Here is a 26171-nt window from a genome sequence, read left to right on the forward strand (position 1 = left end):
TGGAATGTATCTATTTCTTCTCTCTGTTTTTGCTCTCATTGTGATTGGTTGTGTAGAATGGATACTTTGCAGGTCCATGCCTTTTGTCTTTTACATTTTAGTGTGTGCTGTGTGTATTGAGGTCTCTCTCTGCTTGTTTGTCAGGAGAGGTGTGTGCTTGGAGATTTCCCCCGCTCTTTTGAACCCCAGAGAGATGGAGTTAGAGTTTGTTGTCGAAGGCTTTCATGGCCGGGATCACAGGGTTGTTGTATGTTTTCCGGGCTGTATGGCCATGTTCTAGAAGTATTCTCTCCTGATGTTTCACCCACATCTATGCCTGCCATAGATGTGGGCGAAACGTCAGGAGAGAATACTTCTAGAACATGGCCATACAGCCCGGAAAACATACAACAACCCGGAGTTAGAGTTATTTACTATTAAGAAATGTAGTTATTATTTTGTAAATAAATCTTTTGTAATTATAAAGATTGAACTCTCAATCTTTAAAATAGTGAAAAGGGAAAATAAATAAAATAGTGATAAAATAGTGCAGAGTAGAGACATTGCACTGGCAACGAAGGTCTGCATAGTTAAAGAAATGATATTCCCTGTAGTGACCTATGGATGCAAGAGCTGGACCATAAGGAATGCAAAGCGAAGAAAGGTAGATGCTTTTGAACTGTGGTGCTGGAGGAAAATTCGGAGAGTGCCCTGTATCGCAAGTATTGTAGCCCAGCCTCCATCTGAGCTGTCAGGTGAGCCTGAGGTTGGCCCCATTCAGCCTGTGATTGTCCCTGCACCTGCCTTGTCAGAGGTGCAGCTAGAGTTTGTTCCTCCCTCTGCCTTGCCAGAGGACTCTGGGTTTGGGCCTGAGATGCAGCCACAATTTGTCCCAGTGGATTCTGGCACCAGAGACAGAATGGTTGCAAGTAGGCAGTTTGAACCACATTACTCAAAGCAGTCAAGGTTGGATTTCTAGTTCCAGATGGACATTCTAGTTTGGATGCTGGAAGTGATAAGGTGAAGAGGGATAATGAGCTTGACAGGAGAAGAGCGATAACTCAGTTGAGAAAAGAAAAGTAGTATGTTAGGAGGAGAAGATGTTTGCTTTTGAAATGAAATAATGAGCAACCTTCTCATGGAAAGGGACCTTGAATTTCCCGTAAGAAGGGTTGCTTTCTCTGACACAGTCAGAGCTGGTAACTTTGCTAATCCAAAAAGGAAGATCTTTGCTTTGTGTTCCTGTGTTCCTGCAGCCTTGTATCTTGATTCAAGTTCCAGTCTTGTTTGTTCCTGTGTTTCCAGTTGAATGGTCCAGTAAATCTGCAGTTTGGATTTCTGCTCCAGCACAAAGATTTCCAGTCTGTGAAGGAACACTTCTGTCTCTTTATTGTATAATAAAAAAGCCTCTTGGATAACGTGCCTAGTGTTTCTTTGGCTCTAAGAGGATTGTCAGTGACAAGTAGTAAATACAGTTTCTCAAAGCTCCGTTTTAAGAAAAACACATATATTTGACAATGTTGCAAAAATATGACTATAGTTGGCTTGGCAACTGCCATATATTAGCATTTGAGCTGAAGGAATTGATGACGACATTTACAGAAGAAAAGGCCCACAAGGTGAGATGTTGATGAGAGTGAAACTTTTATTTTTTAACAGATTTAAATTTACAATTCATTTCAAACCAATCAAACTATATAGTTTGATTGGTTTGAAATGAATTGTAAATTTAAATCTGTTAAAAAATAAAAGTTTCACTCTCATCAACATCTCACCTCACGGGCCTTTTCTTCTGTAAATGTCGTCAAAAATTCACAAGATTATTGAAAATATCTTAGTATTTTGTATTTGAGCAAGATGAACCTACATTGCTTTATTACATATTAATGTTATTTAAATCAAAGTTAGCAGTTTGAAAGTCTCTTTTTCCCCCTATCATTTTTGAAATTTGGTTAACAGTCGGGGGGGGGGGGGGGGGGAGGGTATGAGTAGCACTACCTATCTTTAAAATAATCATATCTTTGAGACAGAAGAAACAATAAAACCAGTCTTAGTCCATTCTTTTGATACTGAATTGTTTGGGAAAATGGTGGTGCAAAGTCTCCTAGGTAACCCCTTGAGCATACTTCCTGAAACAACAGTGAAAGAAAGCAGTTGAAAACACTGGATAGATGGATGGATAGATAGATGATGTGTCTGAATAATTGCGTATCTGTAAGAGTGGATGGACAATTATGTGTGTGTCTGAATGGCTAGTTTGACAAAATATGTGAGATTGCTGTGAGTTTTCCAGGCTGTATGGCCATGTTCCAGAGCATTCTCTCCTGACGTTTCACCCACATCTATGGCAGGTATCTTCAGAGGATAAACAAGTAGATATGGGAGGGCAAGTGCATATCTGCCTATGAGGATAGGAAGATCTAGTGTTTTTGTGTATGTATATTTATGTATATGTGTGTATATACACATGTACACATGTATATACATAGATGCATTTATATACACACATACCCGTGTGAATGGATTGATGGACTTATGTGCACGTGAGCCTATGAGTATCTGTAAAAATACACATTGTTTCTATGTAAGAATAGCTGGGAAAGCAGTGAGTTCAACTATGCAACTCCTCTTCCCCATTGAATAGCAACATTGGACAGTTTGTGACAATTATTGGGTGCTCTTGTGCTGTGTGCAATGTGCAAGCACAACACACATCATTATTAATAGCAAGAAATTGGAAAGGGGAGGTGGAAATTAAAATAGAAGATTGGTACAAGGAAATTCGGAAATTAGCAATAAACGATAAATTAACATGTAATTTAAATGTTTAAAAAGGCCTAAGGAAGAAAAATGATTTTGAATTTATATGGAAGAAATTTATTGAAGAAACCTTAAGGAGAGAAGATGGGAATCAACCCTCACCAGAAGAAATAAGGTTCTGGTTGGACTATAAAGAAATGGACTCTTGTGATGGGGAGCACAACGGGTAGAACATTGGGGGAAGGAAAAGATTTAATTATATGAATTGTAAAGATTTTTCTTTTCTTTGTAACAAAATGAATAGTAATGTAATAAAAATTTATTTAAAAAAACAACACACATCATTATCATTTGTTTGACTCTGCAGCTGGTGCTGTCAGCAGACTTATGTCTGTTGCACTATAGCAAATAATGTCCTCTGTGTGTGTTGTGTTACCTGTGCACACGTATGTCATTCACAGAAGGTTAGCCTGAGGACAGGTTTGCAGGTCTCGTTTTGCAGTGAGTTGCTGCTAGCATCCAACAGTTCTGTAACTAAATAAGCGTTATTACTATGTGAAGAAGTCTGTTTTAGAAACTAAAATGCATAGCCTATATATTCTTCTGAAGCTAGCACTTGTCTGTAAATAGATATATACACATAAACCTTATTTTATAGAACCCCTTTTCTCACTCATATTTCTGAGCAAACATATAGAGGGCCAATTGTGGTGAAGGCACTTATATAATTATATATTTAAAAAACTGCATTTGAAATGCTCCAAACATGCTGGCCGTGTAAACCTAGTTTGCTTGCAAAATTTTCCAATTAATAGGTCTAATTTCCCTTGCGTAATGAATTGATGTACTCCTTTTCTATGTGGCATGTTGCTGCCTCTGGGCAAATATGACTGCCCCCGTTTCTACTGCTGAGGTCTGATCCACGCTGCCTCCTGCCCATCAGTCTTGATTTCTGTCACTTGCCTTTTCTGCTTTTAAATTGCTTTCATTCAACCTTGAGCTTGTAATATAACTCATTTTAAATTGTGGACAAATACCTTCTGTTCAATAAAATAGTAAAACATGTGAGCTCTTGTCCAGTATAATACATACTCCCATGTGTCCCTGTCCAAACTCTGTTCTCTTCCCACATCTCCAAAAGCCAGTTCATCATAGCATTCAAAGCCCACTGAATACCCTTACTTTGTTAGGCTGATTTGAGGCAACAGTCCTAGCATAGGATTGGACTTCATGATTTCTTCCAATTCGATGCCCCTGATTCTGTAATTCTGTCTATGACAACAGCTTGATACTGCTCACCTGACCCCAATGTGTCAACCACATTTGCCATGTGTTACATCTATTGTTTACTTAGAGAACTGTTCTTGATAAATGTTGTCTTCCTCAAACCTCACTACAATGCTCCTTGCTTAAGTCTGCTCAGCTGATAACCTTTCCTCTTTTTCAAGCAATGTTAGCATGTATTTGTTTATCTAAGTTGTTCTCTTAGATTGCTATGCCCAAAGCACTTGAGCATGATTATTTGATTGCCTTTGCAGTTGTCAGTTGTGTGAGCATGGAAGTGATTTATATTCACTACTGAAGTACATATCCATTGGAAAATAAGCTTCTTTTCACTATCAAGTTCTAGTCAAGTTTTGATTAAGCTTGGTGTTTCGAGTCCATTAAAGATTTCTGCTGCTGTTGTATTAGTATCCTATATTTATTTTATTTATTTATTTACAGTATTTATGTTCTGCCTTTCTCACCCCGAAAGGAACTCAGGGCGGATCACAATGTACATATACATGGCAAACAACCAATGCCATTAGACATACGACACACACAGACAAAGACACAGAGGCTATTTAACATTTTCCAGCTTCTGGCTTCATGAGGGTATGCTCGATTCCAGCACAGGGAGAGCTGCTGCTTCATCATCCACTGTGACATTGAGTCTTTGATGGAATACTTCCTCATCGTCCACATGCACACTGCTGGGCATTTTTATGGTGATGTAAATGAGTTAAATTAGCCTCCCTGCATAAGTGGTCCCTAAATTTTCCAACTTGACAGATGCCAACTGTCTTTCGGGTTGGTTAGGTAAACAATGAGCTAGTCTATTTAATGGTCGGGCACTCAATCTGACCCGGGCTTCGAACTTATGACCTCTCGGTCAGTAGTGATTTATTGCAGCTGGCTACTAACCAGCTGTGCCACAGCCCGGCCTGTACATCAAGGGCCATCTCAGAGTAGATGAAATCCTATTGCTGGTTGATGAAGGAAAAACAAACACACTGGTATCCCCTTCTGTAATCATAGGTGAGTGCACTTAGAGCCAGATGTGCTTTAATCCTGGTTTACACTGAGTGTGTCTTTGATCTCTGAGTTATTTCTCACCACAGAGTTATCTAGTCTTAGCCCCAATCTCTCAATCAAAACAAAACTCTGGGATATATAATTTAATTTCTTGCATTTATTCGTTGTTACCTTTGCATCTATCTTTTTTCTTTGTATTGAAATTTAGACAGCTATAAAATCAATTAGCATATGTGGGCTGGCAGCCTGTTATTGGCATATGAAGGTATCAGTTAATCATATCATTATGTGTCCTATCTAGGCATGTATAGGTCGAGATATTTAGCTAAAAAAATCAACTCAAAAACCTTGGGTTGACTTATCCATGGATCAGTGTGAGTACTGTACCTTAATTCTTATAAAAAATGAACCATGTTCTTCTCTTAGTGGAGTAGTGAAAGTCGAAAGCTTAGTCCTGGAGAACCTAAAAGAATTTTGGCCCCAAACCTGCTCTCCACTTATACATGAGGTCAGCATATATATGAGTATATTCTAAGGCAGGGGTCCCCAAACTAAGGCCCGGGGGCCGGATGCGGCCCATCGAAGCCATTTATCCGGCCCCCACGGCACAAGGGCAAAAGGGGGTTGGGCTAAATGACCCAAGCGGTCTCTTCTTCTGTTACAACCCTTATTATTATTATTAACATTGATTCTGGGTGGCCATCTGTCAGGGGTACTTTGCTTGTGCTTTTGGTGCACAAAGGCAAAGGGGGATTGGACTCAATGGCCCAAAGGGTCTCTTCCAACCCTCTTATTTATTATTATTGTTGTTGTTGTTGTTGTTATTATTATTATTATTTATTGCTTGGTGGCCAACTATAGTCCGGCCCTCCAATGGTTCGAAGGATCGTGAACTGGCCCCCTGTTTAAAAAGTTTGGGGACCCCTGTTCTAAGGTATGTTTGTTGGTGCAGAGACTGGTATTCCTTTCCTCCTAAGTGACCAAAGCCCCTTTTGACTTACCGTGGAGCTGCTGCGCCTACCCTCACCCCCTTTTTGTGCCTAGGGGAAGTGGGTGGGATGAGTGTCCAATTAAATCCTTGTAGTCAGACATGAAATAATTATATCTCTGAAGGATTTCAGTGGATGGTATAATTTCTTTTCATCTGGCCATGAGGACATAGTTAGATGGTGTTTCCATCCCTCAGGCACAGAACAGATGGAGATTTTACCAGGGTTTGAGTAGCTGTGTGAGTAGATATGTGGAAAGCACAGAACTACTACACCATTCTATACTATACTGACCCATGCAGGATTCCAGCTAAAGTGTGAGTGAAATTATAACAAGAGACTGATTCAGACCACATGACTCAGTGGCTTGACCCAAGGAACACCCTAAAGGAGGATTTACTAAACAAAAAAGCTCAGATGATTCAGCCTCTTCCACTCTCTGCTGCATTGTACCAGATCTCATTACTTCTCGCATATCAGTGATGTAATATATAAGAAATAATGAAAATTGAGATAATGTAGTCAAGAATGGAAGAGGCTGAATTGTATACCTTAATTTGAATAAATGGGCCAATGCTGTTGAAAATCAAAATCAAAAACAATTGCCTTCAGCTGCTGATGTCAATGCAATCCTGTTTACATACCCTCCACATACCCTTTTTTGGCAGGAAGAGTTCCAATTAATTCTCTTTTGTCCCATTTTTAGCTGCTTTAACACCTCCCAGTTTCTCTCTCCGATTTTCGGTTTTCCACTTTGTCTTTGACTTACATTTTTTGGTGCAAACTGAGATAAATATGGTTTACATTCACTTCATGGGGCGGGGGTCGTACAATTCTGCCCTTTCTAGTAGATTCAAGCAAAAGTAAATTGTTGCTGCCTCTCGTAGCGTGCGTGTTATTCCTCATTAATAACTTTTCCCATTTTGAATATTCCGTGATGTTGCTTGGCAACATGTGTCCCATTTGTCATCTGTGAAATGTTGAACAGTATGTGCTTATTTGAGGAAGGGGTAATCTTTTGTCCCCTTTCAGAAATGGCATCTGTTACTTTGAATAAAAAACATACTTTTTTTGGGGGGGGGGGGAGAATGTAAGTTATCATTTTTTTCTCTTCCCTCTTTTGACTCAAGCACATGATGTCAAATGTGAAACTATATGAATAATTAACCCACTCTTTAGTGCATCCGTGAAGCCTGAAGATGTTATAGATCTGTTATATGTGAAGTACAGCCAGCATGATGGAGTGGTTTGGGTGCTACATGAGGTGCATTGGGTTTCAGATCCTTGCTCAGCCATGGAAACCTACTGGGTGACCTTGGAGAAGTCAGACTATCTCAGTCTCAGAGGAAAGCAAGGCAAGCCTCTGCCAAACAAATTCTGCCATGAAAAACCAGCAATAAGTTCACTTTGGGGTCCCTATGTATCAGAAATGACTTAAAGGCACACAACAGCAATTTTTGAAGCAAATCATAGCTCATTTAAACATTACTGGATTCAGAGCTGTTCTATTTCCATTGAGAGTTTTCTCTCTCAAATTAAGGTTGTCCTGTTTCATGAAAAATAAGCTGTGGATCAATAATCTAATCTGGATAATTATCAAGAAAGAAGTCAATCTCAATGCTCAGTTAAGTTTATCTTTAGGAGAAGGCCACATGGAAATAGAATAGTTTCTTCTTTTTCATATTTTTAAATTATAAACAATGAATGTCTCTTTTGTAATATGTAATAAAAAACAGGCACAGATGTTGGTTATGTACTGTACAAAAAAGGAATATTATTTTTAAAACAGAAAGGGGCTATGTGGTGCTACCTTGTTTAGTTGAATTGTTCTTTAACAGCTGTAAAATTTATTCTAATTCAATTGTTTTAATAACTAGTTTAACTCTATTTTAATATTTATCTTTTGTATGTTTTTAATTGTTGATTTTTAAATAATGAGCCACTTTTGATCCCAATTCTGGGGAAAATGTTATTGGGATAACAAAAACAACAACAACATAAAATATATTTCTGCTGGTATTGACTGAAGAATATAAATACCTTTAATAATATGCTTGTTTTAGGTTCAAGTATTACATTCAGTCTTTTAAAAGAATTGATGTCAAGAAAGGGAGAAAAGGCATTACATCTCTGAAAGCTTTGCCATGCCCTTGCCTTTGCCCTGCCCTGTCCTGCCCAAGGAGAAATACTTAGGAACACATCAACTTCCTGTAGCAGTTTAGTGGATCCAGTGTTTACAAGGCCAAAGTCCCAGGAATTTTTGACTCTTTATGGCTGGAAAGACTGTCTGTGCACATTGGATCTTTGGACCCAATATTATTCTGGGAACGTGTCCTCTTGGTATAGGACAGGGTTTCACAGTCTGACACTAGGCCTCAATGGTGCATTGGAGGGCTTTACTCTAACCATGCCCTCCATTCCCAGCCTTTAAAAAAACTTTTAAAGACCCTCTCCGAAAGGCAACTGATATAACAACTGGGAATGATTTGTGATGCTCAAATGAAAATCTCCAACTGTTTAAGATGTTCAGTTATCGTAAAGACAATATGTACTTGAAAAAGCATTTACAAAACAGAGACAGAGCAACAGGTCAGTGTCTGGAGTGAATTGAACTTTATGATTGATCTAGGAATTAGTTTGGAAAGCAAAATGAGAAAAGTGTGCTCCATTTTTCCCATGCACAAAAAGTGCCCCAGCTTTTACAAAACAGACCACTTCTACAAATTGTCAGAAAAGGACACAATAAAAATTTATTTTAAATATATTATAAAATAAAGTCCATCCAGTTCTTAAAAACACTACACCTTACACATCCAACTGATTTCCAAGTAATCAATGATACTACATTAAAGTGCTAGACTTCTTTTACCTCCCCCATTACAACAGGACATTGTCCCAAGATGCACAAAATAAAGACACCAGTTTATGCGGCAACATCCAATTTCAATGAAATTGTAAAGCATGCATTACAAGGTGTGAAACAAAGTCTCTAAGGTCTGCCCCTTGAGCTTTGTAGATTTTTCTCCCTTGCTCCTTAAAATATATTTGTCCACTTGGTATTATGGTCAGAAAAGTTAACATTTTAATTTAGTTACATTCAATGCAATGTCATGGGCTGAATTCACATAAGTTTGTTCTGTTTGGGATAAAAACAATTTCCATTTATTAGTGATAACTGAATGTATTTGCATGGATTTAGCTGTATTGAGTTAAAGTTCTCCTATCTATATCTGGCATCAGAAGAGTTTGGAGCAACATATACAGTAGTTTGAACAGCCAATAGTTATGTGTCATGAATTATATGTTTTAATCTGAATGGTTATTTTATTTCACATATAATCTTTAAGATGATAAGTGGCAAGGAAATTGTTAGTCACGACTACTATTTTTAAAATCTCATAGACATAACATATGTGTATCTTTTCACCAACTAAAATAAGGCAGGTGTGCCCACTATTAAGAGTAAAGGGGCATCCTGTTGAAAGGTGATCAACCCTCACTTTACATATAGCATACCTCCCTGTAGTCTGGCTGCTGATATCACATCTGCGTCAACTGAATGTGAATCTGTCGGAAACATCTGGGAAGCACATGGCAGCAAATAACAGGTGTTGGACACACACCTTTTTGGCTTTACAAAGCAGCTGCAAAGTCAGAAAGTTTAAAGGACACCTCTATGCAGGTGATAACAATTATTTTTAAAAGATTTACTCACTGCAATACCTCTCCAAAGAAATACAATTGAGAGCAAATGTTTTATATTTTATAGGATGTTAAGGTGCCATGTATTATTCTTCAATGTTAGACAGCATGCCAAATGTTGTAATTCTACAGACATTAGAGATTACGCTTCATTGAAATTAGTGGGATGAGTAAGCAGCCATGATATACTATAAAATGTTCAATTTTTCACACAGCTACCATTAAAACATTATTATCATCATTATTATTAAATTCTAGACTTTGTACTTTCTCAAATGGACAGTACTTGACTCACCATTGACACTCAGTGAGTCTTAGAAATACTAAAGCTAACTTTGGCATGCCATTTGGTCTTTCTCAATTGATTTTAAAAGAAACCTGTCAAATTAGTGAATTTGTAGCTATGATGGTAAAAATATGTCTTTTTATATGGCCTTGCAACAATAAAGCCATGCCACTTCTAAAATCTAAAGGAGAAATATATTAATAGATCCCTTCTGATACTACTAGTAAGCAGCTGCTTTTTAACAGATCATGTGTCACTTTGACTGCTATTTGGGTTTTAAGGTCTGAGAGCCTCAAACTCTTTGTTCAGTTGCATGAAACTAATATCACCATGAAAAGTTACTGAAGCATATTTGAGGGCGAGAACACCTTTCATATTTCTTTCCTCTTATGTCTGACTACATAGAAGCAAATGTTTAGTGGAAATTACCCTGTTAACTCTGCTGTGATATATCTTCAAAGTTACATCAGTGTAGTACTTTACGCCTCACATGAGCTGGCATCCTGATGAATCCCAAATAGAGTAAACCCACTGAATTAATTGTTGAATAGTGAGTCATTATATTGGTAAATCTGGCTGATTCAGTAGGTCTGCTCTGGTCAAAACTAGCAAGAGGACTGAGGCCCTTTTAGTATATCTCTGTGCTAAACATTTGAGATCAGTAGTGACTCAGAAGTTTTGATAGGATTAATCCTCACTGTGTGTATTTGAATGGTGGCTCACTTTGTTCGCCCACTATTTTTTAATTAATGACATAAAATATAGGAACTGAGAAATCTCCTTGTTTTGTAAATCAAGACCAATATTTCCATCTTACAATGTAAACTTGAAATTGGATATTAAAACACAACACATTTCCGCTCCCAACATTAATTATACATGGCAATGACTTCTTGTACATCCCACACCCTATTTCATTTTTGTCCAGCAAGGCACTAGGAATTTTTCAAGTTTAGGCATCTGCTGTACATAAGCATTTTAAAAAGGCACTTCCTTATTTTAATGATGCTGTGAAATTTGATGCTATTGAAATGGATTCTTTTGTATAATACCACAAAGTGATGTATGTTTGCATGCAAGAGTTTTCAAAATAATAATAAAAAACTTTATTTGCAGACCACCCTTTCTCCCCAAAGGAGCTGAAAGAGAAATTTCCTGCAAGTCAGGTATTTAGAAAGCTTCCAAGGATTCAGATTACAGAAACAATCCAGTTCAGACATTTCAAATGCACCTTCTCAAACATCCAAAATGATCTGCTAAGATATTGGAACGGTTGTACTGAAGTAGGCAGCCACTTCATAGGAACCCTTTGCCTTAAGAAACTTTTTTTCAAGCAGCAATCATTCTGAAGAACAGATGCATGAAATAATCCTGACTGAAACAATAAAAATTAAGAACTGTACACACATCTTGCCTCCCAACATCCAATTTCAGCACAACAAAACTGCCAAGTCAAATAGAATAAGATTTTTTTGTTAAAAATCCTAAAAATAGGGGGGAGGCAGGATGTCTATTTTCTGCTCAGTTAACTGGCAGCCCTCTCAGGAGGAAAACCAACATACCTACATGTTTAGAAATTCAGATTGTGGCTGTTATGATGATAGATTAAATACATAGTACAATAGAGTCTCACTTATCCAAGCCTCGCTTATCTAAGTTTCTGTACAAGCCATTTTTGTAGTCAATGTTTTCAATATATCATGATATTTTGGTGCTAAATCCATAAATACAGTAATTACAACATAACATTACTGCGTATTGAACTACTTTTCTGTCAAATTTGTTGTATAACATGATGTTTTGGTGCTTAATTTGTAAAATCATAACCTAATTTGATGTTTAACAGGCTTTTCCTTAATCCCTCCTTATTATCCAAGATATTCGCTTATCCAAGCTTCTGCTGGCTTGTTTAGCTTGGATAAGTGAGACTCTAACTGTAATATCGTCTTACTAATAAAATGGAGTTTTGCTTTTCAGCCAGCAGGTGGCCCACTCTAACAATTCATTGTTAATGCTGTAAGCTTGGGGAATGCCCTTCAGACCGATTAGTAGGAAAGATAATTGTTTTAAAATATATTGCTGCAGAGAGGAAATAGTTAAAGACCAGAATTTTACAGTTCTTTTAATATTTGGCTTTTAACATCGTGTTTGGTTCCAGGTGATTGCAGAAAATATCGCAGTTATGCAACCCCCGAGCTCTACATCAGTGGATTTTAACTTGTATTTTAACTGTATATCTTGATGTATGTATTTTACTAGTATTTAATCTCTTGTTTAATGATGTTGTATCCTGCCTCAAGCTTCAGGAAGAGGCGGTAATAATTCATTATTATTATATTATTACCTCTAGCTATTAGTCCAACTAAAGTAGACCCCATTTATTGGATTTAATATATACAGGCCTTTACTTAAAAGGTTCCCATCACTTCAATGGGTCTACTCTCTTTGGAATTAACACTTTCATTTAAATCAAAACTTGCAAGACAAACTTCAGGTAAATTGAAAATCCCTACTTGGAATCCCAACTCCATCAGGAACTTGCTTTTTAGTCTTCAAAAAATCACTATCTTTTATTTCAGTCACAACATGACATTAATATTGATCTATTTTGCAAAGTAGTTATAAACATTAAAACGTATGACTTGAATGCACAATACCAGGGCATTATATAAAAGGTATTATTACTTAGCTTTGTCTTTAAACAATTCTTGTTTCATCTTTTTAAAAAATCAAGAGGAGGCCCATCAACTTACCAATATACTTAGAAAAACAAATGCTGAAAACAAGCATCAAGTGCTTAAAGAACTAGTAAAGGGCAGAAACCTGGTCAGCAGTTTTAACATGCATTAAGAAGCTTTCATATCTAAGTAGTTTAGTGAAAAATCTCCGTATGAGCCTTTATTAAACAGGAAAAAGTAAACCTGAGTTTGAACTGAGTTTCCGAATGCACCAAGAAAAGTGATTAAATAACCACCGAAAGACTAGTGAGGTAGATCTGGAAAAAAGCAAAAGAGCACCTGTTACAAGGAAGAAAAACAGACCAGCCTATTTTATCACTTGGAAAGCTTTTAAAACAATCCACTTATTAGAAGCTGTAGGAAACTGTCCATTACTAATTTAAAAACAATTATTCTGAATTTTAAAAAGAACAAGTTTAGTTATCAAGAAAATGTAACAATGCTGAAATTTTACTGAAGATGTTAGTAAGGAAGGAAGATCTCTTCTGGTATAATCTTCTATACATATACTCAGGACTAAATCTAGAGGGACATCCTCCCAGTTAAAAGTAGGTATAGTTTTCAGCCTTCAATATCCCAAAAATATGGGGGTAGGAAGAACCATATTCTATTATAAAGAATAGTTTAAGTAGTGACTCCTAAGTTAATGCATATCAAACTCAATTAGTTTCTGTAATTAATCTGTTAGTCCAACTAACTAAATACTGCAAAATTAGACAATCACTGGAACTGGGTAAATGTTAAGGGAACCTAGAACCAGAGAGTTCATCTAAAAAGCTAAATGGGAAAAAGATGGATACTGCTATAGTTATTTTTAAAAAATCAAATTCATTCTTTGAAATGGGAAAAAAGAACTATGAGTCTGAAACATATGGAATTATATTGATTCTTGAATATTTTTCATTAGATATACAATTTATTTATTTATTTACGTCATTTCTATCCCACCTTTCTCACCCGAAGGGACTTATGGTGGCTTACAAAGTAGTTCAGCTTGTAGAATTTTGCAATGCTGCAGATGCTGCCCAAAGTGCAGGTAGGTGTCATTACAAATTGGTTCTACGTGTAACAGAGTTACATTGATTCAAGACAAGCAAAAAGAAGCTGTGCTTCACAGTCATAGTGTATAGTTAAATCATGGAATCTGCTAGCAAATGACGGCTTGCATGGCTTTAAAAGAGGATTAGACAAAATCATGGAGGATAAGCCTATTGATGCTCATTAGTCCTGCTGGCTATATATGACTTCTAGGATCAGAGGCAGCATATCTCTGAATACCTGTTGCCTGGAGACATGAGTGGAAAAATAATACTTCCATTATAACCTATAGGCTTCTCACAGACATTTGATTTGCTAGAACAATCCCAAATATTCTTTTAGTCTTAGTTCCATTATATATGAGAGCCAAAGGCTTTGATGCCAGTGAACTAAACAGGTTATGTAGAGAAAGCTGATTTGCCTAACTAGTGTTAGTTAGAATTTTTTTTTTAACAAATGATGTTTCAGGTGCAGCATATACCCGAATGCAATGGGACAATGTGACTCTGCAGATATAGAACATTTTTGCACTACACAGTTATAACACTATGTCTCCAATTTACTGCTATGGTTGCATCCTGTGGAATTCTGGGATTTATCGTCTGGTGACCTCTGGCACAGAGTTATAATCACTCCTCCCATGATGCCATAGAAAATACTGTCATGGCAATTAAATGGAATAATAGTGCTCTAACTGTGTAACATGAAATTACAGTAAACTTGCTACTGTTTGCAATAGAAAAGCTTCATATGCCAGTTTCTGACATCAAAAGGAACGATTTAACTGAAGAATAAATGTATTGTGAAACACCTTGGGATGTTATACTATAAAAACGTCTGCATTTCAATCCTGGTGACTCTTGAAATCTGTACAGTTATTCTATCAGCAGGCTGTCTCAGCAGTAGACAACTCACTTTTAGTTTCTTCCTAGTTGACAGCAGGATACAGCAGTTTCTAACAACAGAAGGAAGTTATCAAGTTTGACCGCTAATTATATTGAATTATCTATTTTGAAAGAGACCTTAGTTGGGATTATTTGTGTACAAGATTCATGCGTAAGATATAACAAACTCTGTTACTTTATGTTTCACTTATTTAAACTGATGTAAGTAAGTAAACTTTTATTACGGCCAATGACCAACTCATAACAGGGGTACCCAGTCCATTTAAACTGATGAACACATTCTTTTGAGAGTGTTCTTTTAATTTGTCTGCTATTTTCTGGGTAGGTGCGGCCTATCCTTGAAGCTTACCAGAATAATGAGGGTAGGAATCCAGAATAGGCATTTCCCATTTATATAAATGTGCATACACTTGAAATATGACATTACTTCCAGTTGTATCTTTTGGTAGTGGGAAAGTACTGCACTCCATGTAGTCATGCTGGCCACATGACCTTGGAGGTGTCTATGGACAACACCGGCTCTCCAGCTTAGAAATGGAGATGAGCACCAACACCCATAGTCAGATACGACTAGACTTAATGTCAGGGGAAACCTTTACCTTTACTATCTTTTGGTAGAATGCACATCACTGGCTGCACAGATGCTTCTCCCTTTTCTTTGCAGCTTGGTGCTGCACCCCACCCTGCCCCATGCAAGATTAATGTCAAGGAAAGAATTCCTTCTTTGTACTAGAGGCTCAAATTCACTTACAAATAAGCTCTTGGGCCACATTCTGGTTGTCAAAGGCAATATACAATGGGACCAACATATTTTATTTTGAAAGTTCTTAATCCAGTAGTTGATCTTCAGGAGGAACATTTCAACCTTTCAGAATAGGAAAGGGGCCTATACAAGGATGGGGACATCTCTAAATAATGTTGTCATGGGAAAGGGGATGTGGCTACCTGGGGCTGCCAAGAGGGTTGGATGAGGGACCTAGGAAGTATAGATCCAGTTGCTGGGATCCTCTACTCCTGATACTGGATGGTGCCCTTCAAGTATATTCAGACTGCAGAAAAAGAATTTTAAAATAATAATCAGAAATTTTCAGGGACTGCTGGAATAAAAAAGGAGAAAAGTTGCCTACAACAGAGACAAGGAGTCTTATGGAGACAGGATTCATATCTTGACCATCAATAGTTACAGGTAGTAAATCCAAGGCTGAGTACCTATGCATAGCTATCGCCTGTTTTGTGCCTGCCAAAGGCAACCTCCCCCCCCCCAACTTAATACCACCAAAACAAGGGAGGAATGACAGTGTTGACCTTAGCCATCTTTTTGCATGATAAATCCCTAGAGTTGGCTTAGATAAAATGTGTTGCAGAATTCAAGATGGTTGCACATCCCTTTATGAAATAAAAGTGGTAGCTTGAAATGTGCTGTAATAGATAAGCAATTTAAAATTCTGAAGTATACTATCCTGCCTTAGCGAATAAGGCTTCAAAATGTATAGCATGATAATGGAATGCAAATATTGAGGAGAGATTTGTTTACCCAAAAGATAACAATGCAGCATCATCAAAGTAAAGACTGGCCTGATAATCACACCCTCTCCTGAGATTCTCCCTTTTACCTTAATTTTTTTAAAAAAATTACTCTTTTACAAAATTTGTCATCTTTGATGTAAAAACTATAGTGTATATATACACACACACACACGCACACACATACATACACACATACATACATATATATACATAGACAGTCTTTAAAGATCGAGGTTTTTGTTAAAGGTTTCCAAGACAGTTGAGTTTATGTGTTCAAATATCCATTGCTGTGTAGGAGATGAGGGATTGCATGTGTTCATGAAGATTTTTCTGTCATTTTCAGTACAGTCCATGCAGCTGCCACTTATTGGATGGTAAAGAGTCTTGTCCTGAGAATGAAATAATTAGTTTATTACATTGGAGAATGCACCAAAATAGTTGGAAAATGATACCTTCATGGTAGAGGATATTTCATTACATATCCCTTAACAACAGTTTTGAGAGCCAGCATAGTGTAGTGGATTGGGCATTGGACTCTGGAGACCAGGGTTCAAATCCCCACATGGCCATGGAAACTCAGTAGGTGGCCATGGGCAAGTTACTCTTTCAGCCTCAGAAGAAAGTAACTGGGATCACCATTACACATTAAAATCATCCATACATAAATTTTAAGGTGTCAATTTAAAATTGACTGCACAGGCCTGCCAGAAGAGATAGGTCTTTAATGTTTTTCAAAATTCAGTTAGAATGCTTTGCTGTCAAAGCTCTTCTGGCATGTCATTCCAGTCTTGGAGCAGCCAGTTCTCTGGGTGACAGCTGTCAGTTAGGTACTGGCTGGCTGTGGTAAATGACCCTCAGAGGACCTAAGTGTGCCGAGGGTATGATAATTATATGGGAAGAGGGGATTCTGCAGGCAACCTGGACTCAAACCATTTGGGGCTTTAGAGGTAATAACAAGCACTTTGTGTTTTGCCCGGAAACTAATTGGCAACCAGTGGAGTGATTTTAATATTGGTGTGATGTGATCATTCTCGACCTGTAACTAATCTGACTGCCATATTTTGAACTAACTGGCATTTCCAAACTTAGTAAACATCATCCCATACTTCTGTGGTGGACATACACATACAGGTGTGTGAAGATAAAAGGAAAAAACTCCAAAGAGTAAAAAGACAACATTTTATTTGCAAAACAATGTTATAAAAAAAATAGCAGGATAAGTACAATTGTCTCCTGAGGAAACGCTGAGAACACCTTCTCATGGAACCCTTACAGGAAACAAATTACTATTGCTATCTCTGGCAAAAATGTGCCAGTGCTTTGTTTATTCATGTGTAAAACATACAACTTTAATGAACCACTATTCTTCCCTTGAATCCACATGACCAAAAATTACAACAACCACCATTTTGTTTCAGAGATTACAAAATCGGACACACTCACCTTCCTATACTTCCAGAGTTGATTTCCCTTCATCCCATGACAATCATAGAGGGTCACGGGACTGTTGTGGGAAACCGCATCAAAGCAGAATTTCTTTGTATGCTGGGGGTCACCTGGACGAATATCTTCTCGCCAGCTGAATGTGAATACCTGCCAGAACAAATAATAAATCCTCAAAAAAGTGGTGAGGAGGATGAAAATCTTTTGGCGTAATTTATTCCATTTAGAAATTTTCTCAGTGTAAAGAACCACTGTTTCCTTAAGGCAGACAAGAAATCAAGCCAGAATCCAAAAGTGCCATCTCTATCTCTATCTATAAAAGAATGATGGCATCAGGGCAGCGGACAAAACAACAAAACTACAGGCCCCCCAATCTCGAAATTTGACAACACAACCCATCATCCACGGTTGATACAACAAAAAGAAAAGAAAAATAAAGTCCTAATTACAGGGAGAAGAATAATAGTTTTTATCCAATTGCTGCCAGTTTGAAGACTAAGCAACCTACCAGTTTTATTGTGTTTTAGCGTATTGTTTATTGCTTGTTGTTTATACTGTTTTAATTGTTTTTAATTTGCCTTTTGTTTTGTATTGTTATATTGTGTGTTGAGGCCTTGGCCTTTGTAAGCCGCATCGAGTCCTTCGGGAGATGCTAGCGGGGTACAAATAAAGTTTAATAATAATAATAATAATAATAATACTCAGCCCAGGGGACAGGCACAGTTAGGCCTCACGTTTAGGCTTCTTCCACAGATTATCATATGGCAGTGTAGACTCAAGGCCCTTCCACATAGCTATATAACCCATTTAGAATCTTATATTATCTGCTTTGAACTGGATTATCTTGACTCCACACTGCCATATAATCCACTTCAGTGTTCATTTTATCCAGCTGTGAAGAAGGAGCCTCATATAATCCAGTTCTAAGCAGATAATATAACATTATCAATATACAGTAGAGTCTCACTTATCCAACATAAACAGGCCAGCAGAACGTTGGATAAGTGAATATGTTGGATAATAAGAAGGGATTCAGGAAAAGCCAATTAAACATCAAATTAGGTCATCGTTATACAAATTAAGCACCAAAACATCATGTTATACAACAAATTTGACAGAAAAAGTAGTTCCATGTGCAGTAATGCTATGTAGTAATTACAGTAGAGTCCCACTTATCCAAAACTCGCTTATCCAATGTTCTGGATTATCCAACGCATTTTTGTAGTCAATGTTTTCAATATAACATGATATTTTGGTGCTAATTTTGGAAATACAGTAATTACAACATAACATTACTGCGTACTGAACTACTTTTTCTGTCAAATTTGTTGTATAACATGATGTTTTGGTGCTTAATTTGTAAAATCATAACCTATTTTGATGTTTAATAGGCTTTTTTAAAAAAAACATTTTATTTATGATTTTTGTGGTACAATAAAAAAGGAGGGAGGCATAAATTCGAGAAGTCAAAAAAAAAAGACTTAAAAAGAAAAAAGAAAAAGAAAAGAGAAAAAAAGAGAAAGAACCAAATCCCCACCACCCTCCCTCTTCTTTACGTTACCTTCCAGCTCCCCTGCTCTGCGATGTATCTCTTACTTTTCCCGATTTTCTCGACCCAGTTTCCTTAAAACCCAAGAGTGTCTTTACATAAACAACAGTTTTCCCTATATTTCCGAACTCCGTTTTTCCTTCAAGTATTTGCTTAAGTTGCTCCAGTCCATTTTTGTTCTTGTTTGATATTTTTTGTGAAATTATCTGCGTTAATATGTCCATATTTTGTATGTCCATCAATTTCAATGTCCATTGCTCTAGCGACGGTACTTCCGATGTTTTCCAAAGTTTCGCAATCACAGTTCTGGCTGCACTTATCATATATATATAAACAGTTTTTCAGTATTTAAGTCCATGTGAAAGTCTGTTAACCCTAATAAAAAGTATTCCGGTTTTAATATGAGTTTTGTTTGTAATACGGTCTCCATCTCCTTCTTTATTATTCTCCAAAACCTTTTGATCTTCTTGCACCCCCACCACATGTGAAAGAGATCCCCCTTTTCTTTCCTACATTTCCAACACTCTTCCCCTTCTTTCCCTTGTTAAATTTTGCCAATTTTGCCGGTGTAATATACCACCTAAAGAAAATTTTATACCAGCTCTCCTTTATGGCTGTTGAGTATGTGTATTTTAATCTCTTTTGCCAACATCTTTCCCATTCTTCAAAGTTTATAGTATGCCCAAATTCCCTTGCCCATATAATCATATTGTCTTTTACAAAGACCTCTTCTGTTTCCCAAATCAAGAGCTGTTGATATAACACTTTAATTACTTTCTTCTCGAGCTTTAGAACTTTATCCCAAATTGTGCCATTTCTCTCAAATCCTGTTTGATTGTCTATTTTAAAACATTATTTGATCTGCCAGTAATTTAACCAAGTTAAAGATGACTCTATTTGTTTAACGTCCTCGTATGATTTTAAGCTTATTCCATGGTTGTCTTCCTTTACTAATTGTTTATACGTTAGCCATCTCTCCCTAGGGATCTCCCTCATATGTTCTGATTCTAACGGAGAGAGCCATAATGGAGTCTTCCTATAAAATCTGTGTTTGTATCTCTCCCATGTTATTAGCAATGCTTTTCTCAGATAATGATTATTAAAGTTTTTTTTCCTCGTAGCCTTTTCTTTTCCATAGATAGGCATGCCATCCCTTATTCAAATCCTGACCTTCTAATGCCAATATCCTGGTCTTCCGCAAGGTAGCCCACTCCTTCACCCATTCTAGCGCCGCTGCATCGTAATACAACTGGAAGTCAGCTGATGTTTAATAGGCTTTTTCTTAATCTCTCCTTATTATCCAACATATTCGCTTATCCAACATTCTGCCGGTCCGTTTATGTTGGATAAGTGTGTGTTAAAGTGCTGAGCTGCTGAATTTCTGGACCGAAAGGTTTGAATTGGGGGAGCGGAGAGAGCCCCCACTGTTAGCCCCAGCTTCTGCCAACCCAGAAGTTCAAAAACATGCAAATGGGAGTAGATGAATAAGTACCGCTCCGGCAGGAAGGTAACAGCGCTTCATGCAGTCATGCCGGCCACATGACCTTGGAGGAGTCTATGGACAACGCCAGCTCTCTGGCTTAGAAATGGAGATGAGCACCAACCCCCTGAGTCTGACACGACTGGACTTAATGTCAGGGGAAAAGCTTTACCCTTTACCTTAACTACCACCAATTCCTCAATACTTTATTTCCCATACCACCATATTTCCCCACAGCAACGCATGGCCGGGCACAGCTAGTTATTTATACACAGATGATGGGAATAGACTCATTGAAGGGGTATTTTTGGGCACTAATTTACACTCTGGTGAGATTACTACAGATAGAACAAATTGATTACTTGTTAAGTTGGTTTTGTGAATGGCCATTTGTACATTCTCATATGTGGGACCTGTGCCTACCGTAAACACCACTGGACTGAGAAATCTTTTGAAAGGATAACTCCTAACTCCCCCCTACCCTAAAATTCTGGGGATCAAAAACAGGCCAAGACATGACAGTAAAAATGGAGGATGGATTTCATGAACACACAGATGACCATAAAGAGTACAGACAAGCTACCTGTCCTTACATTTTGTATAGTTTGATTATCACACATATGGCATTTTGTTAGGATCACACACAAGTTTTCCTTATGTATGTGATTGACCTGTTTCAAATGCTTCGAGTGTTGATACTCCATCTGCATGCAACACTCAAAGGCCCTCCAACTTACTGAACAGCCCTTGATATCACCCTGCACAACCATTTTATGCTTTGCAGCAACCAAAGAAGCTCAGAGAAGCACCAGCCCATATTCCTGTGGCCAGACACAACATGATAATATATGTGTTCCTGGGGTTTCAGTGCTGCTGTGATAATTTCAACTCTGGCTACAGGGCTGTAGTCAGATGCATCTTGAAGTCTGCTTGCCTGCTTGTTGCAAAGCATTGAATGACCTTTTGGGTGGCTTCAGGGGCTTTTCAGTGAGTCAAAGGGAGGGAATATGGCTCAGTATAGTGTAGGTTCTGATGTGCATAGTTTGTAGAGGTGATCCAAAAGTAGAAGGTTGTGACTAGAGATGGGAAGCCTTGGAAAACAAAATGGAAAAATTGGGGGGAGGGAAAGTGTTCCCTCCCCCCATTTTTCCATGTATTTCTGTCCCCCCCCCCCATTTTTCTGCTTTTTTTCCAGGCCTTCCCATCTCTACTTGTGCCGCCACAGCTACAAGACACACATTGGAAAGGTGACACTAGGAAAAAGTCAGTGAATGAAACCATTGCCCTGGTTCCTCTGAACAATATCTGTTATCAAAAAAGGAGGAAATGTCATAGCAGAATCTTACTGTGGCAGCTACTACCTACGTGGACAGACAAATAAATCATATGGATGTCCTTCCAAGAACTGTTGTAATCAGCACAAAGGTTCTTACTTTTGTAATATGATGACATCTGATCTAAGAAGAAACCAGCAGGACAGATTGAAGGAGCTGGGCACGTTCAGCATGGTGAAAGGAAAACAGGGGTGATGTGATTCTCTAAATACCCCAAAGATTGTCAGAAAGAGGTGGGGGCAAGGCTTTGCTGCCTTAGAGAGCAGAATTCAGTCTAATGGTTCAAAGCTATAAGACAATAATTTGATTGAAGGATTTTTTTGACTGTAAGTGTGGTTCAGCAATGGAATCAATTGGTTGGAGAAGAGGTGGGATCTCCTTCTGTTGATATCTTCAAGAAGATGCTGGACAGCTATTTGCTGGGGATGCTTTTATTGGCGATTTTGCACTGAGCAAGGGATTGGACTCAATGGCTCACAGGTCCCTTTCAACTCTATGATTCAATGGCCTGCATTGTGAAAGGGCTACTGTTGGGTCCATGTAATTATATCTTTTCCTCATATTAATGTCATCCATTACTGATATTACTCCAAATGAAAGAATTCTGTTGATTTGCATTCTAATGGTGCGCTGTTGGGTACAGAGGCCTATGTAGTTCTTCTGTGGTACTTTATATAAAATATGAAGTTGGATTTTACAAATAACTCCTATATTAATCTTTGTGGTTCTGCACATTAAGTATGGCTGGAGAAAATCTCCTTTTTTGAGCATCCTAGAAGTGGGAGCTTTTGGAATACGTTTTTGCCCTCATTAGCACTACATATGACACTAAGCCTGGGTTGAAGGGCTATGATAAATTTCATTTATTCACTATCTGGTGAAATAGTTAGAAATAGAAGTTGTCCTGTGAGAAAAGAACATTCTTGCTACATTCTATTAAGTGGACCTGGCTGTTCATTCTGGTTTATGTTTTAAGAGGTTGATTTAACTGGTCTAAGTTTTACTAATATATCTACTGTAATAAAAAAGAGTAGAATAAATCTGCCGGGAAAAGAACAACAGGGCTTATATCCACAAGAAAAGGTGAAATCCCTTCATGGGGTGAAGGATTTAACACACAGAGAAGAAAAGCATAAGATAAAGCAATAAAGCAAGCGATTCATAGCAATCAGGGCAATTGTATAATATGCAGTTATTTGAGTTCGATATTCATGCATTCACTTGGAGGACAGAAAGGAGATCTATTCAATTAAACTACTATCACACTGGTTCACTAATGAGAAGATATAACGGTCTGGGATGGTAAGGATAGAAGTAATTGCTACATGCTGCCACTGTTAACCCTAATAAAATGTAAGGGAAATTGGTATCTTTTTAAAGGAGTTAAGCAAAAACCTATTTAAACATCTAACCTTAATTTTAAAAAACCCTAACATGTTACACAAACTTCTTTGTCAGGGTGTGATGAAGAAACTGGAATTCAAAGAGCTTTGCTTCATTTCCAGCATCCAGGCACACAAAATGATATGCAGGTTTTTCAAAATCATTTTTTCCCAAACGAATAAATAAAATTGTTTAGCACTTTCCAACAAACAGTATGTTTACTTGGGTCTTCTTTTCTGTGTTATACTAAAAGTAACACTGCCACTCAATGTGATAAAACTAAACGGTTACTTTTGGGATTCCATGCATTAGCATGAAATTACTATCTGGTTAGTTTCTTCTCTTGCTGACAACTATTGAACGGTCAATCATGTGCCAGTCAATACAAATGGTTACCAAATTTGGTGGCAGATCCATTAATATTATCTTCTGTCATTTTTATCTGAAGATGCTTTGAAATAAATATTTTTCATGTTGCAGTTGTGCTACTATTAGCTATGAAACTTATATCTGTTTGTCCTGTTTGCCTAAAATGTAATTCCAAAAAATGTTTATTTACAAAAGAATTAAGGCTATTTACAATACAAAGTATGCCTTCCTTACACTCATAGTTCCATTACTAAAAGTATCTATTTGTTTGAAATCTAAGAAAGTACATAAACTATATTCTAATTCCCTAACAAAGGTCTTTTTATTAGAATTATGTCAATGAATCCACTGTAGGATTTTTGTATTGTTAACATTTGTAAAACCATTTTCCCCTATAGCTACCCCTCAAAACTTAAGATTTTTCCAAAAAAATATACCTACTTGGACGTTATTCCATGCTGCTTCTCCTCTGCTCTTCACACAGGTTTCAATTTTTAGTGGTGAACCTAGGGCTCCATGTTTTGTATCTACACAAAGACTAGTTCCTACATTATGGATCTGTAAGATCAAGATGGCAATTAGTTTTATAATCATGTTTTGGGCATACCAGCAGCCAATAATAGAAACACAAAAGACACAATGGATTTATTTAAAGGGGAAAAAAACTGAAGAACTGAGATGTTAAAAAAGGGATCTAGAATAATCTACTCTTAGGGCCCTTTCACACAGTCATATAACCCACTATATCAAGGCAGATAATCCACAATATCTGCTTTGAACTAGGTTATCTGAGTCCACCCTGCCATATAATCCAGTTCAATGTGGATTTTATATAGTTGTGTGGGAGGGGCCTGAGCAACCTGGAAAACAAAACAAAATCCTGGCTGTACGTTAAAAATCATTTACTGAGAGAAGAAGTTTTATTATCTGGCCTCTATTATATTGGAAGTGCTGTATCTCTCACAGATTCAGGGCTTAGGGCCAAAACTAATTCTCAGTAGGGAGCATCTGTTGCTACCAGACAAGAATCTTTACCTTTCTGTGTGGTAAGAAGAGATAAAGTAAGGCTAGCCACTGGTAACCTGCAAGGTAATCCCAGAAAGAGACACATCAAAAAGATTGACCTCTTTGGGTTACCCCTTCAGTACGACACTAGGCTGGAGGACCATCCCTTTTTGGGTTAGTGAGAGAGTACCATAAGAATGGAAAATGATATCTTTGATATGATTCAGCTATCTGTTGCACTGACACTTTGATACTGTTGATCTGAATACAAGTGTGATATAATGGTTTGAGTGCTGGAGTACTACTCTGGAGACCAGGGTTTAAATCGTCATTTGGCCATGGAAATCCAATGAATGACCATGGGCAAGTCAAACTCCTATCTCAGACTCAAAACCCCTTCTGAACAAATCTTGCCATGAAAACCCAAGATACTTCCGCTCTAGAATCCCTATAACTTGGAAACAACTGGAAAGCACACAACATTTGCATTATTTGTACATGTGTTTGCCTGTAGCCCAGGGAGGGAGAAGGAATGGGACACCCCTATTAGTGTACTAGCAGAAGGACCTCATACATCTTCTCAAACAATCTGTTTCTATGAGCTGTATAATCATTAAAATGGCTAGTCCTTCTCAAGCCAGAACTGCACATAATCAGACAGAAAGTCTGCAGGTGCATCACCTATTCCAGATCTGCAAGTAGCAAAAAAGTGAATAAAATTCCAATGCAGTATTTCAAGGTGATATCTCTTGCTATACGAACACAGATCAACTCAACTTCTCTATGCAGTTATGAAAAATCCAACATAAATTAAATGATATGTACGGCAATGCCTTACCTAAGCCTAGGAACAGATACATCAATTAAAAATCATGTGGTTAGAGCTGCAATCTATATGCCATAGCTGAATATGATTTTCCGACATTATCTAGTGTGCTTAATTTCTTGCAGAAACCAACCTCTCCCCAAGCAGCCGCTGGAGGCTCCACCGGTGGGTAGAACTTTCTCAGGTCCCAGGCAACTTCATTCATAAACCACCTGAAGCTTTTGCAATTGAGATTACTGCGAAGTTCCTTCTGAGTAGCCACATCTCCTGCAGACAGATGCCGATATTCAGGTCTCCTCTGGTAAATATATTCTGCGTATTCATCCATCCATACCTCAGCTACACGCTTCAAGTTCTACAGAAATGCCAATATTTTGGAGAAAAAAACAGTGAAAAACAATCATATTCATCAGCTGAAGAGTCTGCATTAGGTGTACAAGAGATCTCAGAATGGTTCTTATTCATGAATCTCATCTTTATTGTAATAAGGAAATTACCATATTGTTATAAGTTACTGTATTGTGATGCATGAGAGAAGAATGATGTAGTTAGAATAATAA

General features: G+C 37.6%; 1 protein-coding gene across 1 annotated transcript in view; it reads right to left on the reverse strand.

The window, feature by feature from the left end:
• Positions 1-8750: 8750 nt before the first annotated feature.
• Positions 8751-26171, reverse strand: part of galnt10 (polypeptide N-acetylgalactosaminyltransferase 10) — an 86766-nt gene continuing 69345 nt past the window's right edge. Inside the window, exons 9-12 of the mRNA XM_008114777.3 lie at positions 25745-25966; positions 24222-24338; positions 17666-17815; positions 8751-16611 (exon numbers count right to left, since the gene is read on the reverse strand). Coding sequence (XP_008112984.2) covers positions 16444-16611; positions 17666-17815; positions 24222-24338; positions 25745-25966 — 657 coding nt within the window. The 3' untranslated portion in view covers positions 8751-16443. The remainder of the gene's footprint in view (positions 16612-17665; positions 17816-24221; positions 24339-25744; positions 25967-26171) is intronic.

This window comes from Anolis carolinensis, chromosome 2, assembly GCF_035594765.1.
Source record: "Anolis carolinensis isolate JA03-04 chromosome 2, rAnoCar3.1.pri, whole genome shotgun sequence".
NCBI classification, from domain to species: Eukaryota; Metazoa; Chordata; class Lepidosauria; order Squamata; family Dactyloidae; genus Anolis; species Anolis carolinensis.